The sequence below is a fragment of the Zeus faber genome, assembly GCF_960531495.2.
Source record: "Zeus faber genome assembly, chromosome: 13".
Taxonomy (NCBI): domain Eukaryota; kingdom Metazoa; phylum Chordata; class Actinopteri; order Zeiformes; family Zeidae; genus Zeus; species Zeus faber.
The window spans coordinates 19,684,933-19,699,876 of NC_137198.1; the positions used below are offsets into that span (position 1 = coordinate 19,684,933).

The 14,944-nt window shown below is 45.0% G+C and overlaps 1 protein-coding gene across 17 annotated transcripts in view; it reads right to left on the reverse strand.

Annotated features, from left to right (window-relative positions):
- col12a1a (collagen, type XII, alpha 1a) overlaps positions 1-14,944 on the reverse strand; it is a 72,028-nt gene that overhangs the window by 26,897 nt on the left and 30,187 nt on the right. For 3 of the 17 annotated variants that reach the window (XM_080013036.1, XM_080013027.1, XM_080013032.1), the window contains 14 exons: positions 14,100-14,239; positions 13,717-13,849; positions 11,443-11,463; positions 10,630-10,650; positions 9,837-9,857; positions 9,051-9,071; positions 8,212-8,232; positions 7,424-7,444; positions 6,619-6,639; positions 5,684-5,823; positions 3,637-3,766; positions 3,356-3,495; positions 2,842-2,971; positions 780-922 (listed from right to left, as the gene is read on the reverse strand). In XM_080013036.1, the coding sequence (XP_079869162.1) occupies positions 780-922; positions 2,842-2,971; positions 3,356-3,495; positions 3,637-3,766; positions 5,684-5,823; positions 6,619-6,639; positions 7,424-7,444; positions 8,212-8,232; positions 9,051-9,071; positions 9,837-9,857; positions 10,630-10,650; positions 11,443-11,463; positions 13,717-13,849; positions 14,100-14,239 (1,103 nt within the window). The remainder of the gene's footprint in view (positions 1-779; positions 923-2,841; positions 2,972-3,355; positions 3,496-3,636; positions 3,767-5,683; positions 5,824-6,618; positions 6,640-7,423; positions 7,445-8,211; positions 8,233-9,050; positions 9,072-9,836; positions 9,858-10,629; positions 10,651-11,442; positions 11,464-13,716; positions 13,850-14,099; positions 14,240-14,944) is intronic. The other 14 variants (XM_080013035.1, XM_080013034.1, XM_080013037.1 and 11 more) reach the window with 13 other exon arrangements.

Sequence of the window (14,944 nt, forward strand, 5' to 3'; positions counted from 1 at the left end):
GAATTTGAACAACTTCGACAAAGTGGTTGAAAAGCGCCCCACAACTCCGCCTCTAAGTTCTATCGGGTGGAGGTGGTTGGTTAACTTTGACGGTGCTGCTTGAAAAAGGCCACGTTGACGTTGCACCGCTGGCCACGGCCTTGGAAAAAGCCCCCGGTAAAAAAAAAAACTTGATAAAGCGGCATGAAGAACGGAGCGCACCTCTCTATCACTAAAGCGTAGACTCCACCGCATTTCAAAGAGCTGACGCGCTCCAAATCCTTAATCCGAGCGACGCGACAGGACTGGAAAGGCTCAAACTTCCTGGCAGATGTCACAGCGAGCTGTTTGTGTGTTTGTGTGTCACGCCAAGCAACAATTTGGGAGTTGTTTGTGGATTCTCTAAGCGCCACCAGACATCCTTTCCACAGGAAGAGCTCGGGCACACTGCTGCCAGATGCTGCGCACTGTACAAAGAGGGGCTTTTGCAATTAAAGGTATTTCTGCCCTAATGAACACGAAAGTGGTTTTAAATTTTCAGCAGTAAAACAAAAAAACAAAAAAAAAAAAACAAAGAAAGAAAAAAGAACACACACACATGCTCCCATGGGGACCAACAGCATTTGGAGAACAGGCTGATCCAGGCTGACAGGCTGGTCTAGAAGTGTCTTTGAGGTAAAGCGAGGAGGGGTTTTTACTTTGGACTGCATTTCCAGACTTCCTCAGTGACTTTGCGACTCTGCTTACCCCGAATCCTGCCACAGGGGAGGGGGAGATCTGTGTGGCTGCTTTTGACTCACCGACTCGGAGGGCTTAGTGCCGGACAGCGGGGCGTAGTCCACGCGGTACTGCTGGACGGGACCCGTGGCGGCCTCCCAGCGCACGTTCAGGGTGTTGGTGGTGGGGTTGAACACCTGGATGTTCCTGGCAGGGCTACGCACCACTGTGGGTGTGTTGGTGGGAGAGAGAGAGAGAGAGAGAGAGAGAGAGAGAGAGAGAGAGAGAGAGAGAGAGAGAGAGGCAGAGGGAGGGAAGAGATAAGTGATAAGAGATTAAAAGGTCAGGAAAGAGGGGTTGTAGGGTGTGGGAGAAGGAACGCTCAGAGGGGCAGGTAGACAGACGGAGAGAGTGATTACACAGAGGTCGAGGGTGAACGACGGGAGGAGATGAGGGCAGAGATAGCGGGCGGTAATGAAAGAGGGGGAAGGGGAGATGAAGAAGGAAAATAACGTTTTTGTTCAAAGACCCGGCCTTCAAAGGAACGAACCGAGACCGAGGCATTAAAAGTCAGTGAGAGTACCTGTTGTGTTTACACAGATCTACATTTCCCTCTTGTAAATCCCTCGCTTTGTCCCCCTTAACAACGACTCTATCTCTGAAGCCATGAGAACGTTTCCATAAAGCCACAGCGACGCACGGCCGCACTATCACGGAGGGACATTTACGGATGTCACTAAACAATAGTGCTATCGACAGGATGCTTCTTTTCATTATCCCAATTTTACTACCCCCAACGTTAATGAAAAGAGTCTACGTTGCGCTGATTGAAAATTGCCGTCTAAAACCCAAAGCAGATGTTCGCAGTCTTTGTAGCGCTCAGTGTTGTAACGTCATAAATGCGAGAGGGAGGAGCGCTGCAAGCTTCATCATTTTGAAGTTTTCCGAGACCAAGGGCTGTTGCCCATAAAACTGCTTTGAATTCTTCTCAAGGCAGTGACGGTCAAGGCTTTTACTCTTTGGGTAAAAATATCCAGGGTCATTTAACGATTCACTAGAATATCCAATGTACCCATGAATCAAACTAGCCGACTTAAGACCCAATCAAAAAGTTGATCCCATTTGCGTTCGCTGGATATCAACGTGTCTATGAATTACGGAATGCATTTACAACGTTCCTCTTCCCAGCACTTCCAATGTGATAAATGCGTAAAGCATCGTCTTCCACCTCTCAGGGAGGGGTGAGGCGGCTCTGAGGGCAGTGGATCGCTGCCACCGGAGGGAGAAGGAGGCAACGAGGAAAACGGAGGACGGAGCGCGACTTTCGCCAAAATCATATAATGCGCCCCATTCATTTCTGTTCCTCCATCCCTTCTTTTTCCATAAAATAGAAGCCAATTTCTCACAATAACCCACGCAATCTCCCATCAACCCGTTTGCCCCCAACAGCCCTTCCACCCCCGACAATCATCCCGACCGCTGCGCGTCAGGACGCCCTATAAACGGACGCCGTTAGGGCAAAGAAAAAGGGGAGAGGAGACACCGTCAGAACGTTGACAGCCCCGGAGGAATTCCTTCCTACGCAATTACCCCCTCGAAATGCTGACTCACTTGCGGCAGAGGCCGCTGGTCCGGCGGTTCGGAATCATGGGAGCCCGAACTGGAAAATGACCGACGCTCTTTTAAAGCGGAACGCCAAAATAAGCTGACCAAAGGGAATTAAGAAAGTTATTGTGTCATGTTACATTTCGTGTTTCGTGCGGAGTGAGTGTGCGAGAGACGTGAATCGGGCACACGGCAACTCGCCCAATTTGAAGCTGATGCCATCTAATAGGCTTGGCTCGACATGCGGGCATTGAAAGTCCTCAGATGGCTCAACAAAGCAAGTCGACAGCTTTTTAACTGGAGGTCTTATTGCAGCTTACTGACACACAGCCAGACAGACGGAGCCAGCTCCCGAGAACAATACCTTCATTCTGGACAGATAGAACCGTAATAATCTTGGCTCTCACAAGACTCTCACAGGCTCATAAGTCATTCTCAGTAGCAATCATAATGTTCTCAGCATTGAGCATCCATTATAACTCTTCTAGATGTAATTAAAAGCTGCGGGGGTGTTGCCAGCGTCCACAGCAGAGCACTTACATGTCTTTCCATTCTCCGACAGGCGTTGTCCGTCTCCGTTGGAGTAGACGGGCATCACGGTGACGGTGTAGAGAGTGTCGGACTGCAGGTTCTTCAGGACGGTGTTCAAGGTGCTGCCAGATACCTGTTCCTGAGATGGATAAAACGCATACGAGGGTCACATTCTGCCGAATAGAGGGATTGTCTTTCCAGAGTTTTATTAGCATTATGCAGATATGTAGGACATGGTAATTCATGGAGAATTAGCCAAATCGGGGTTAAGATGCAGCAGCTGTCATTCTACTGACATTCTAAGATATTCAATTCATTACACATGATAATCTTTGGCGGTAATTATAATCAACACATTATTAGACATATTTATACGTTTCATTTCTGATTTAAGAACTTTGAGTCTTGCTTCTTGCTATGGAAGTTCTTTAATACATCAACAGTCAACTGGGTCAAAGTTCTTAAAAATTGAATGTTCTTGCTCTCTTATTTATCAACGTCCCTTTAGCTCCAATCCACCTACCATCTCCTCGGCTCCTCCTGCCGTGGGGACGTAGAAGATCCTGTACTGTCGCACGTTGCCCTCGGCGGCCTCCCACTTGACATTTAGGGTGCTGGTGGTGGGGTCGGTCACACGCAGATTCCTCACACCACCCAGAGGCTCTGGAGATGGTGAAGACATGGGTGAGACACACTGGCCCAACACAAACTGTGGTATGGTTGGTTTCATTAAAGGAACTGAGATGTCCCTTCCCGAGCGCTGCCTCTCCTCAGACATTTTCTGACAGCGGAAGGTCTACTTACTGGTCTTCCCAAGGCCCCTCAGGTCACTGCTGACTCCCTTGGCGTAGACTGCCACCACGTTGATGGAGTACTCGGTGTCTGGAGTCAGCTTGGGAAGCAGGACGGTGGTCTTCTTCCCTCCAATCTGGGTCTGGTTGTGTGTATGTGCGGAAGGACATTAATAGGGAACCATTCGATAACGACTCTTCCGAATAATTAAAAAAATGGACAGATTGAAGATTATCGGTCAATCTAAGATGTTATTGGCCTGAATGTTGGCTGACATTTATTAATGAATTCCATTGGGATCGATGACGGATTTTGTTGAAAGACAGTGAAAGTACCGTTAGACAAAAGTTCAAGTGGGTTATCAGCTAATGTGAACGTATTCCCATCGATGCAATGTGAAAATGTAGCTCTCTTACGTAATCCTTAAACGTGTTAACCCTAGCTGACCGAGCATGCTCGAAAACCCAGAGACAATAAAAGGAAATATGGTGTGCATATGTATGGGTATGTTGGCTGTGTGCGTCTGCATGTGTATGTCCCTCATCCATCACTGATTCCATCCATCACTCACTGGTCAGTTTGGTCGAAGTGGCTGGAGACGGCTCTCTTTAGTGGGCAATAAATAAAGCCGCAGACAGAAGCCTTGTCACTTGTCAACAATCCCGCATTCCTTGTACGAGGCGAGCATCGGCCTCTTCCTCAAGCCGACACGTCTCCCTCAGATGAGACAATGCTAGTCCTCGTCGAAACCCAGCTGGTTGAACCGAGGAGACTTGGCCGGGGTTCCCGTTTCTCGCTTCCAGTTTTCCTACGTCGCCTCAGCCTCTCTAGCCTGAGCTAACACGGGGGATCGGCACAATACGTTTTCCTACGATCTCTCGGATTGAAAACATTCCATCCTTCTGGGGAACGGAAAACGGGCTACCAGTAAAAATGTGTGTGACAGAACCTTTGACGAGCGTGGGTAAAAAAAAAACGAAGGAAGTCACCTTAAAGATAACATTTACTGTAGCTGGTATCTTCGGCATAACAAAAGACTTCTTGCTAACTGCCCACACATCTGGGTTGTATAAAAAAAAAAAAAAGAGAAACAGCAAGCTAACAGCCAGGTTTCATGAGGACCGTGGAAGTGAGGCCAGACAGTTGTTTTGTTTAGTCCTTTAAAGAGTTGACACAGCACGGCGATCTCCAATTACACAAACACAAGCGAAGCTTTCCAAGAATCATACTCAAACAGATACACAAACACACTAACAAACACTGACACACACAACCAATGAAAACCTGGATCCAATGTACGCAGAGCCAGACAATTCCATCCCAAACCTATTTTCATGCTGCTTTGACCTTCTCCGTCTTAACTAAAATGTCATTGTGTACTGCGTACATCTAAATCCTCAGACCTCAATCATCAGCATTCCACAACATCAATGTGTCCTCTGATCTTTTTTTTATGAGGATTTTGTAGATCTCACATTTGGGCAGTTCCACATGCATAAACTCATTGCAGTGCTGGTTGCAAGAGATGCTTGACTCAACGCCATTCATTTGGTAAATGAGGAAGACCTGTCATTGGGAAAGTTTAACAAGGGCACGCAGAGGTTTTAAAAGCAGCTGTGCACTTGTGAAATCTGCATGTGTACTGGATATGTGTGAGTATACTGTAAGAGCTAATGAGAATAATTCCGGGTTGCTTCAAGGCATTGATACGTGTCTCACACTGAGCATAATTAGAAAGTAAAACTAAGGCTATACTAGACAATTGCACCGTAAATAAAGCTGATTCATGACAAAAGTGGTGTTTTACTTTGCCTTAAGATATGACAAAACCAGAACCAGAAAAAACAGATGAGGTGACGAGCCCATGTGTGTGGCAAATGGACTGCATTGGATATACTGTACAGTAGCGCCCCTTTCTAGCCCAGTGGACACAAAGGCAACATTGGTGATGGTGGAGGCCAAAGGCTTCTCTTTGAGACTCATGGATATATCATTCTCCATCTCCTTCCAAAATACCTGATGGGTATTCCTATCTTATCCATAGTAAATGCATGCTTACCGTCTGGCTCCTTCCTCCGGCGGTGGGTACATAGGTGATCTTGTAGTTCTGGACGCGGCCGCCGGCGGGAGCCCACCTGGCGTTCAGAGTGGTGGTGGTTTCATTGAACACAACCAGGTTGGTGGGGGGCTCGAGGGATACTGGACGCACAAAAAGACACAATGGAATTAGATTAATGTTAGTATGTGCATCTACGATTTTGCAATTACAAATGCTCCATAGATTTGCTGTGAATCTTTTTAAAGACACAATCCTTGATATTTTGATGTGATTGACTAAATATGTATCAGTTCTGTGTACAAGGAATTGTTTTCTGCAATAGAATGAATGTTTACCCTTGCTCTTTTATTTTTCACACATAAATGAATCCATACATTGGGTGAAATCAAGGATTGCAGCTTTAAATATCTTTTCTGAAGCAGGGATGGATGGATGGATGACAGGATAGGACAATGGATTGATACATGAATGGATGGTTGATTGGATGGGTAGATGGATTGATGGTTGGATGGATAAATGATTCAAGGCAATGGGTTTAAAGCAATGATTTAGAAGATGGATTGTCTGCGACGGGCATTTTGACCTCCATCTAGCAGTACATGCACAGATAAAGTCCTTCAATCTCCTTTAGTTGTCCAAGGAAGAATATATGATTCTTTTTTGGCATCAACAACTTTGGGATGATTAGCAGAGACAATGGAGAATGAACAAAATGGATGACAGGCACGCAGACACACACAAAACACAGAATATGAAAGACTGTGTTAACCACAGTGCAGCACCATTGGAGCAATGGATGGGTTAAGTGCCTCAATGAGGTAATGATGGTAGACCGATGAAGAGCAGTGATGATGATGGCTTGGTATGAATGAATAAAACATGCTTTCATCACTGGGGGGCATTCTCTTGGTTTGCCCGAAATATGTTGTACTTACCTGTATCAGGTCTCTTGGGCACTACAGAGGCAGAAATAGAAAGTGTAATGGATATACACTTCACCCAACATTTCACACATAGTTTAGGCCGTGTTCATGCGACAACAATGTCAAACAATGGTGAACTGCCAAAGGGGAGTTATTATTATTTTTTTGATGAAAGGCTATCCTATATTATACTTTTGATAATTCTCTACCAGACATGTGACCAAGTCTCTCTTGCTCAAGTCACAAGTAAGTTTCAAGTCATTTGGTCCAAGTCTCAGGGAAGTCCCAAGTCATTTTTCCTTGGGCAAGTCAGGTCACAGGTTATGTAAGGTGCAGTTGAGTCCTTACTTAAGGTAAATGGACTGCAATGAATATATTGTACAGTAGCGCTCTTTCTAGTCCAGGGGACACAAAGGTGACATTGGTGATGGAGGCCAAAAGCTTCTCCGCGACGGGCATATTGACCTCCGTTTTGCAGTGCATGCACAGAAAAAATCCCTCTTCAATCCCCTTCAATTGAGTAGGGAAGAATATACGTATGATTATTTTTTGGCCTCAACAACCTTGGGATGATTGGCAGGGAAATGGAGAATGAACAAAATGCAGACGCACACAAAAACACAAAATATGAAAGACTGTGTTAGCCACAGTGCAGCACCACTGGAGCAGTGGATGGGTTAAGTGCCTCAATGAGGAAATGATGGTAGACCGATGAAAAGCAATGATGGTGATGGCTTGGTATGAACAAATAAAACATGCTTTCGTCACTGGGGGTCGGGGGCATTCTCTTGGTTTGCCCAAAATATATTGTACTTACCTGTATCAGGTCTCTTGGGCACTACAAAGGCAGAAATAGAAAGTGTAATGGATACACACTTCAGCCGAAATTTCACACATAGTTCAAGCCGTGTTCATGCTCCAACAATGTGAAACAATGGGGAACTGCCAAAGGGGAGTTATTATTTTGTTATGGTGAAAGACTACACTATACTATACTTTTGATCATTCGTTACCAGACATGTGGCCAAGTGTCTCTTATTCAAGTCTCAAGCAAGTTCCAAGTCACTTTTCCTTGGGCAAGTGAAGTCTCGTCTTATGACAAGTAAAGTCAAGTTGAGTCCTTACTTAAGGTAAATGGACTGCATTGAATATACTGTTCAGTAGCGCCCTTTCTAGTCCAGGGGACACAAAGGCGACATTGGTGATGGTGGAGGCCAAAAGCATCTCCGCGACGGGCATATTGACCTCCGTCTTGCAGTGCATGCACAGATAAAATCCCTCTTCAATCCCCTTTAGTTGTCTGAGAAAGAATATATGATTCCATTTGGCATCAACAACCTTGGGATGATTGGCAGGGAAATGGAGAATGAACAAAATGGATGACAGGCACGCAGATGCACACAAAAACACACAATATGAAAGACTGTGTTAGCCACAGTGTAGCACCACTGGAGCAGTGGATGGGTTAAGTGCCTCAATGGCGTAATGATGGTAGACCGATGAAAAGCAGTGATGGTGATGGCTTGGTATGAACGAATAAAACATGCTTTCATCCTGGGGGGGTGGGGGGGTTCTCTGGGTGTGCCCGAAATATATTGTACTTACCTGTACCAGGTCTCTTGGGCACTACAGAGGCAGAAATAGAAAAGTGAAATGGATATACACTTCACCCAACATTTCACACATAGTTTAGGCCGAGTTCATGCTACAACAATGTCAAACAATGGGGAACTGCCAAAGAGGAGTTTTTATTTTTTTATAATGAAAGACGATAGTATACTATACTTTCGATCATTCTCTACCAGACATGTGACCAAGTCTCTCTTATTCAAGTCATAGGTCAGTCTCAAGTCATTTGGTCCTAGGACCAAATGACTTGGTTTAAGTCTCAAGCAAGTTCCAAGTCATTTTTCCTTGGGCAAGTCAAGGCTCAGGTTATGGCAAGTAAAGTAAATTAGAGTCCTTACTTAAGGTAAATGGACTGCATTGAATACACTGTACAGTAGCGCCCTTTCTAGTCCAGGGGACACAAAGGCGACAGTGGTGATGGTGGAGGCCAAAGGCATCTCCGCGACGGGCATATTGACCTCCGTCTTGCAGTGCATGCACGGATAAAATCCCTCTTCAATCCCTTTTAGTTGTCTGAGGAAGAATATATGATTCTTTTTTGGCATCAACAACTTTGGGATGATTGGCAGGGACAAGGTAGAATGAACAAAATGGATGACAGGCACACGGACGCACACAAAAACACAGAATATGAAAGACTGTGTTAACCACAGTGCAGCACCACTGGAGCAGTGGATGGGTTAAGTGCCTCAATGGGGTAATGATGGTAGACCGATAAAAGCAGTGATGGTGATGGCTTGGTGTGAATTAATGAAACATGCTTTCATTATGGGGTGGGGGCATTCTGTTGGTTTTCCTGAAATTAATGTACTTACCTGTATCAGGTTTCTTGGGCACTACAGAGGCAGAAATAGAAAGTATGATGGATACACGTTACATCCAACATTTCACACATAGTTTAGGCCATGTTCATGCTACAACAATGTCAAACAATAGGGAACTGCCAAAGGGGAGTTATTATTTTGTTATGGTGAAAGACTACACTATACTATACTTTTGATCATTCTTTACAAGACATGTGACCAAGTCTCTGTTATTCAAGTCTCAAGAAAGTCCCAAGTCCTTTTTCCTTGGGCAAGTCAAGTCACAGGTTATGGCAAATAAAGTCAATTTGAGTCCTTACTTAAGGTAAATGGACTGCATTGAATACACTGTACAGTAGCGCCCTTTCTAGTCCAGGGGACACAAAGGCGACATTGGTGCTGGTGGAGGCCAAAGGCATCTCCGTGACGGGCATATTGACCTCCGTCTTGCAGTGGATGCACGGATAAAATCCCTCTTCAATCCCTTTTAGTTGTCAGAGGAAGAATATATGATTCTTTTTTGGCATCAACAACTTTGGGATGATTGGCAGGGACAAGGTAGAATGAACAAAATGGATGACAGGCATGCGGACGCACACAAAAACACAGAATATGAAAGACTGTGTTAGCCACAGTGCAGCACCATTGGAGCAGTGGATGGGTTAAGTGCCTCAATGGGGTAATGATGGTAGACCGATGAAAAGAAGTGATGGTGATGGCTTGGTATGAATGAATGAAACATGCTTTCATTACGGGGTGGGGGGATTCTGTTGGTTTGCCTGAAATTAATGTACTTACCTGTATCAGGTTTCTTGGGCACTACAGAGGCAGAAATAGAAAGTATAATGGATACACATTACATCCAACATTTTACACATAGTTTAGGCCATGTTCATGCTAAAACAATGTCAAACAATAGGGAACTGCCAAAGGGGAGTTATTATTTTGTTATGGTGAAAGACTACACTATACTATACTTTTGATCATTCTTTACCAGACATGTGACCAAGTCTCTTTTATTCAAGTCTCAAGCAAGTCCCAAGTCATTTTTCCTTGGGCAAGTCAAGTCACAGGTTATGGCAAGTAAAGTCAATTTCAGTCCTTACTTAAGGTTAAATGGACTGCATTGAATACACTGTACAGTAGCGCCCTTTCTAGTCCAGGGGACACAAAGGCGACATTGGTGATGGTGGAGGCCAAAGGCATCTCCACGGTATATTGACCTCCGTCTTGCAGTGCATGCACAGATAACATCCCTTTTCAATCCCCTTTAGTTGTCTGAGGAAGAATATATGATTCCATTTGGCATCAACAACCTTGGGATGATTGGCAGGGAAATGGAGAATGAACAAAATGGATGACAGGCACGCAGACGCACACAAAAACACACAATATGAAAGACTGTGTTAGCCACAGTGCAGCACCACTGGAGCAGTGGATGGGTTAAGTGAGTCAATGACGTAATGATGGTAGACCGATGAAAAGCTGAGTGATGGTGATGGCTTGGTATGAACAAATAAAACATGCTCATCCTGCGAGGGGTGGGGGAGAGGGGGGTTCTCTTGGTTTGCTCGAAATATATTGTACTTACCTGTACCGGGTCTCTTGGGCACTACAGAGGCAGAAATAGAAAGTGTAATGGATACACACTTCACCCAACATTTCATACATAGTTTATCCCATGTTCATGCGACAACAATGTCAAACAACGGGGAACTGCCAAAGGGGAGGTTTTTTTTTTATGGTGAAAGACTACACTATACTTTACTTTTGATCATCCTTTACCGGACAAGTGACCAAGTCTCTCTTATTCAAGTCACAAGTAAGTCTTAATCCATTTGATCCAAGTCTCAAGCAAGTCCCAAGTCACTTTTCCTTGGGCAAGTGAAGTCTCAGGTTATGGCAAGTAAAGTCAATTTGAGTCCTTACTTAAGGTAAATGGACTGCATTGAATACACTGTTCAGTAGCGCCCTTTATAGTCCAGGGGACACAAAGGCGACATTGGTGATGGTGGAGGCCAAAGGCATCTCCACGGTATATTGACCTCCGTCTTGCAGTGCATGCACAGATAACATCCCTTTTCAATCCCCTTTAGTTGTCTGAGGAAGAATATATGATTCCATTTGGCATCAACAACCTTGGGATGATTGGCAGGGAAATGGAGAATGAACAAAATGGATGACAGGCACGCAGACGCACACAAAAACACACAATATGAAAGACTGTGTTAGCCACAGTGCAGCATCATTGGAGCAGTGGATGGGTTAAGTGCCTCAATGAGGTAATGATAGTAGACCGATGAAAAGCAGTGATGATGATGGCTTGGTATGAATGAATGAAACATGCTTTCAGCATGAGGGGGGGGGGCATTGTCCTGGTTTGCCCCAAATATATTGTACTTACCTGTATCAGGTCTCTTGGACACTACAAAGGCGAAAATAGAAACTGTAATGGATACACACTTCACCCAAAATTCACAAATAGTTTAGGCCGTGTTCATGCTACAACAATGTCAAACAATGGAAAACTGCCAAAGGGAAGTTTTTATTTTTTATGGTAAAATACTATACTATACTATACTTTTGATCATTCTGTACCAGACATGTGACAAAGTTCCTCTTATCCAAGTCTCAAGCAAGGCCCAAGTCATTTTTCCTTGGGCATGTCAAGTCACAGGTTATGTCAAGTCAAATAGAGTTTGACTTTTTTAAGGCCAGTCAAGTCATTTTTTTTCCTCAGGACACTGCAGTCTAACCTGCAGTATCCGGTCTTTATAAAAAGAAAAGACAATGTATAACCATATTGACCCGAATATAAGACAGCCCTGATTATAAGATGACCCCAGTTTTTTAAAGACTAATTTTTGGAAAAATACTTTTTGAAGACCAAATCTTGTTTATATTAAAAAAAAAGATTTTATTTGGAAAATAAAGATAACGCAGCATGCAGTCATACGGACTGTGCAAAGATTTATGCCAAATTTCACAGTTTGCTTTAAGAATGCTGATGGAAAAGTACAGGGAAGGCCAGAGGGAGTTGCACTGCATCTTTGTGGATTTAGAGAAAGCATATGATAGGGTGTTGAGAGAGGAAGTGTGGTATTGCATGAGGAAGTCGGGGCCTTTCTTGTTTGCAATGGTGATGGACAGGTTAACAGATGAAATCAGGCAGGAGTCTCCGTTGACTATGATGTTCGCGGATGACATTGTGATCTGTAGCGAGAGTAGGGAGCAGGTTGAGGAGAGCCTGGAGAAGTGGAGGCAGCATTAGAGAGAAGAGGAGTGCAAGTCAGCAGGAGTAAGACAGAATACATGTGCCTGAACGGGAGGGAGGGCGGCGAAAAGCTGAGAATGCAAAGGAGTGGAGGTGGAGAAGGCGGATGAGTTCAAGTACTTGGGGTCGACCAAAGCAGCGGAGAGTGCGGGAGAGAGGTGAAGAAGAGAGTACAGGCAGGGTGGAGTGGGTGGAGAAGAGTGTACGGAGTGATCTGTGACAGAAGGGTTCCAGCAAGAGTGAAGGGGAAGGTCTACAGGACGGTAGTGAGACCAGCTACGTATGTTGTACGGTTTAGAGGCGGTGGCACTGACAAAAAGGCAGGTGGCTGAAGTGGAGGTGGCAGAGTTGAGGATGTTGAGATTTTCATTGGGATGACAAGGATGGACAGGATGAAGAATGAGTACGTTAGAGGGACAGCTCAGGTTGGACAGTTTGGTGGAAAAGTGAGAGAGGCCAGATTGAGATGGTTTGGACACGTGTGCAGGAGAGATGAGAGTTACATTGGGAGAAGGATGCTGAGGATGGAGCTGCCAGGCAAGAGGAAAAGAGGAAGGCCAAAGAGAAGGTTGATGGATGTGGTGAGGGAGGACATGCAGGCGGTTGGTGTAAGGGAGGAAGATGCGCAGAACATAAGGCATTGGAGGCAGATGATCCGCTGTGGAGACCCCTAACGGGAGCAGCCGGAAGAAGGAGAAGAAGAAGTACATGTCTAATAATGATATTATTGGCCAATCAATCTCACCTGTTGAAAAAGTATAACAATGAATTTAATTTGTATTATTATTATTGATATTGAGTGAAATAAGTGTAATAAAAAAAAATTAAGAATTTAAAAGCTTAAATAAAAGCTTATTTATTTCTCAATTTCTTCTCAATCAAAAAATATAAATAATATTTATAGCGCACAGCAGTGGACCAGCTCCACAGTGGACCAGCTCAAATAAAAACAGTCAGAACCAGTCAGCCCGCCTCCCGACTGGTTCTTGGTCCCCCCTGTGCCACCTTATTTTAAATATCCTAGAATCACCCCTCATCATGACAATGGCATTCCCAGTGTGTGCTGGCATACAGGGTATCGTTACACTGACATTTGTAATCTGTGAACATTGAGAATGGTGAACATTATAATATTTTATATTTGATCTAATATTCAAACGGAAAACATAAAATGAGCACAAAAGTCATTTGAGTCATCATGTCTCGAGTCAAGTCAAGTCACGAGTCTTTAACTTCCACTTATATTCTGTGAAGTCAAGTTGAGAACCATTAAAACAGTGACTCGAGTCCAACTCACAATGACTCGAGTGCACATCTCTGTTCTCTACTGATTGAAAAAAAAAAAAAGCCGGAACTGGCTTTCCACTGCAAAAATGACAACCGACAACTAACTAGGTGTCTTACATGTCCTCTCAGTGCCCAGCAGGTCCTCGCTCTCGGATTCGTCTGGGTAGATGGCTGTGACGGACACGTCGTAGGGCGTGTCTGGCTCCAAGCCCTCCAGAGGGTAGGTCAGCTCATCGTTGTTCAGGATGGCCTGAGTGAAAAGATTACAAACAAAGGTTTCCTAACAACTCCATACAACAAACAGCAGCAGAATACCCATGGAGTGGATTGTGGAGCTCTGATTATGGCTGATGTTTGTTCCAATGGGCTGTTCTGTTCTGTTATTCGAATGTTCTGACATAAGGTCAAGGCTCAGCCAAAGCCCTTCATACTCTTAAACAACCACCATGCATGATTTAACTGCAAAGTAAAAACTTCTCGGCCGGCCGGTGTTCTCTTACGAATTGGAATGTGCCCTCTATCTTCTTGGCCCAGCCAATGCGGTAGAGGGCCACGTCGGGGGCACCATGCTCCCAGTGGGCCCTGAAGCTGGTCTGGGTCACCTCGGAGAAGCGCAGGTTCTTGGGTGCAGGAACCACATCTTGGCAGAAGACGGAAAGAGATCACAATGGCAAACCATATCTCTACTTTTATAGAACCAGGTTTTGGAGTACAAGAGGGCGTAGCTAAGCTGCGGTTAGCTATGCCCCCTCCACAACCCAGGGTACCACAACCTGGTACCCTGAGGCAGTGCCATTGTGCAGTATTACGGCCAAAAGTGTGGCGCAGGCACTGTTTCAGGTCATCTCCTGGGTCGGGGTTCGGAAAGAAACCCTGACTGACCGGGGTACATCACGTACACCTCGAGAACTTTATTCCCGAGGTGTACGTGATGTACCCCGGTCAATTGGGGGTCCGCTCAATTCGGACCAGCTTATACCATCCCTAGACCGACGGTCTGGTAGCGCGGTTTCATGAAACACTTAAGAATATGGTTCATAAGTTTGTGCATGACGACAGCAGTAATTTGGATAAGTGGTTGGACTGGTGCTACCCCAGATAGATAAATCCGGGGTGGTCGCGAACAGTCCAAGGCCCAAGACAAAGAAAGAGGTAAAGCAGTTCTTGGGACGGGCCGGCTACTACAGGATGCAGGAGGTTGGTACCCGATTTTTTCGGGCGGACCAGCCCTATGTCTGATCTAAGATCCGGTTCAAGATCCAGCGTAAGATCTGGTACAGTGGACAGAGCAGTACCAGCAGGCGTTTCAGAAGGTAAAATCAACTCTCTGTCTGTCTGTCAGAAG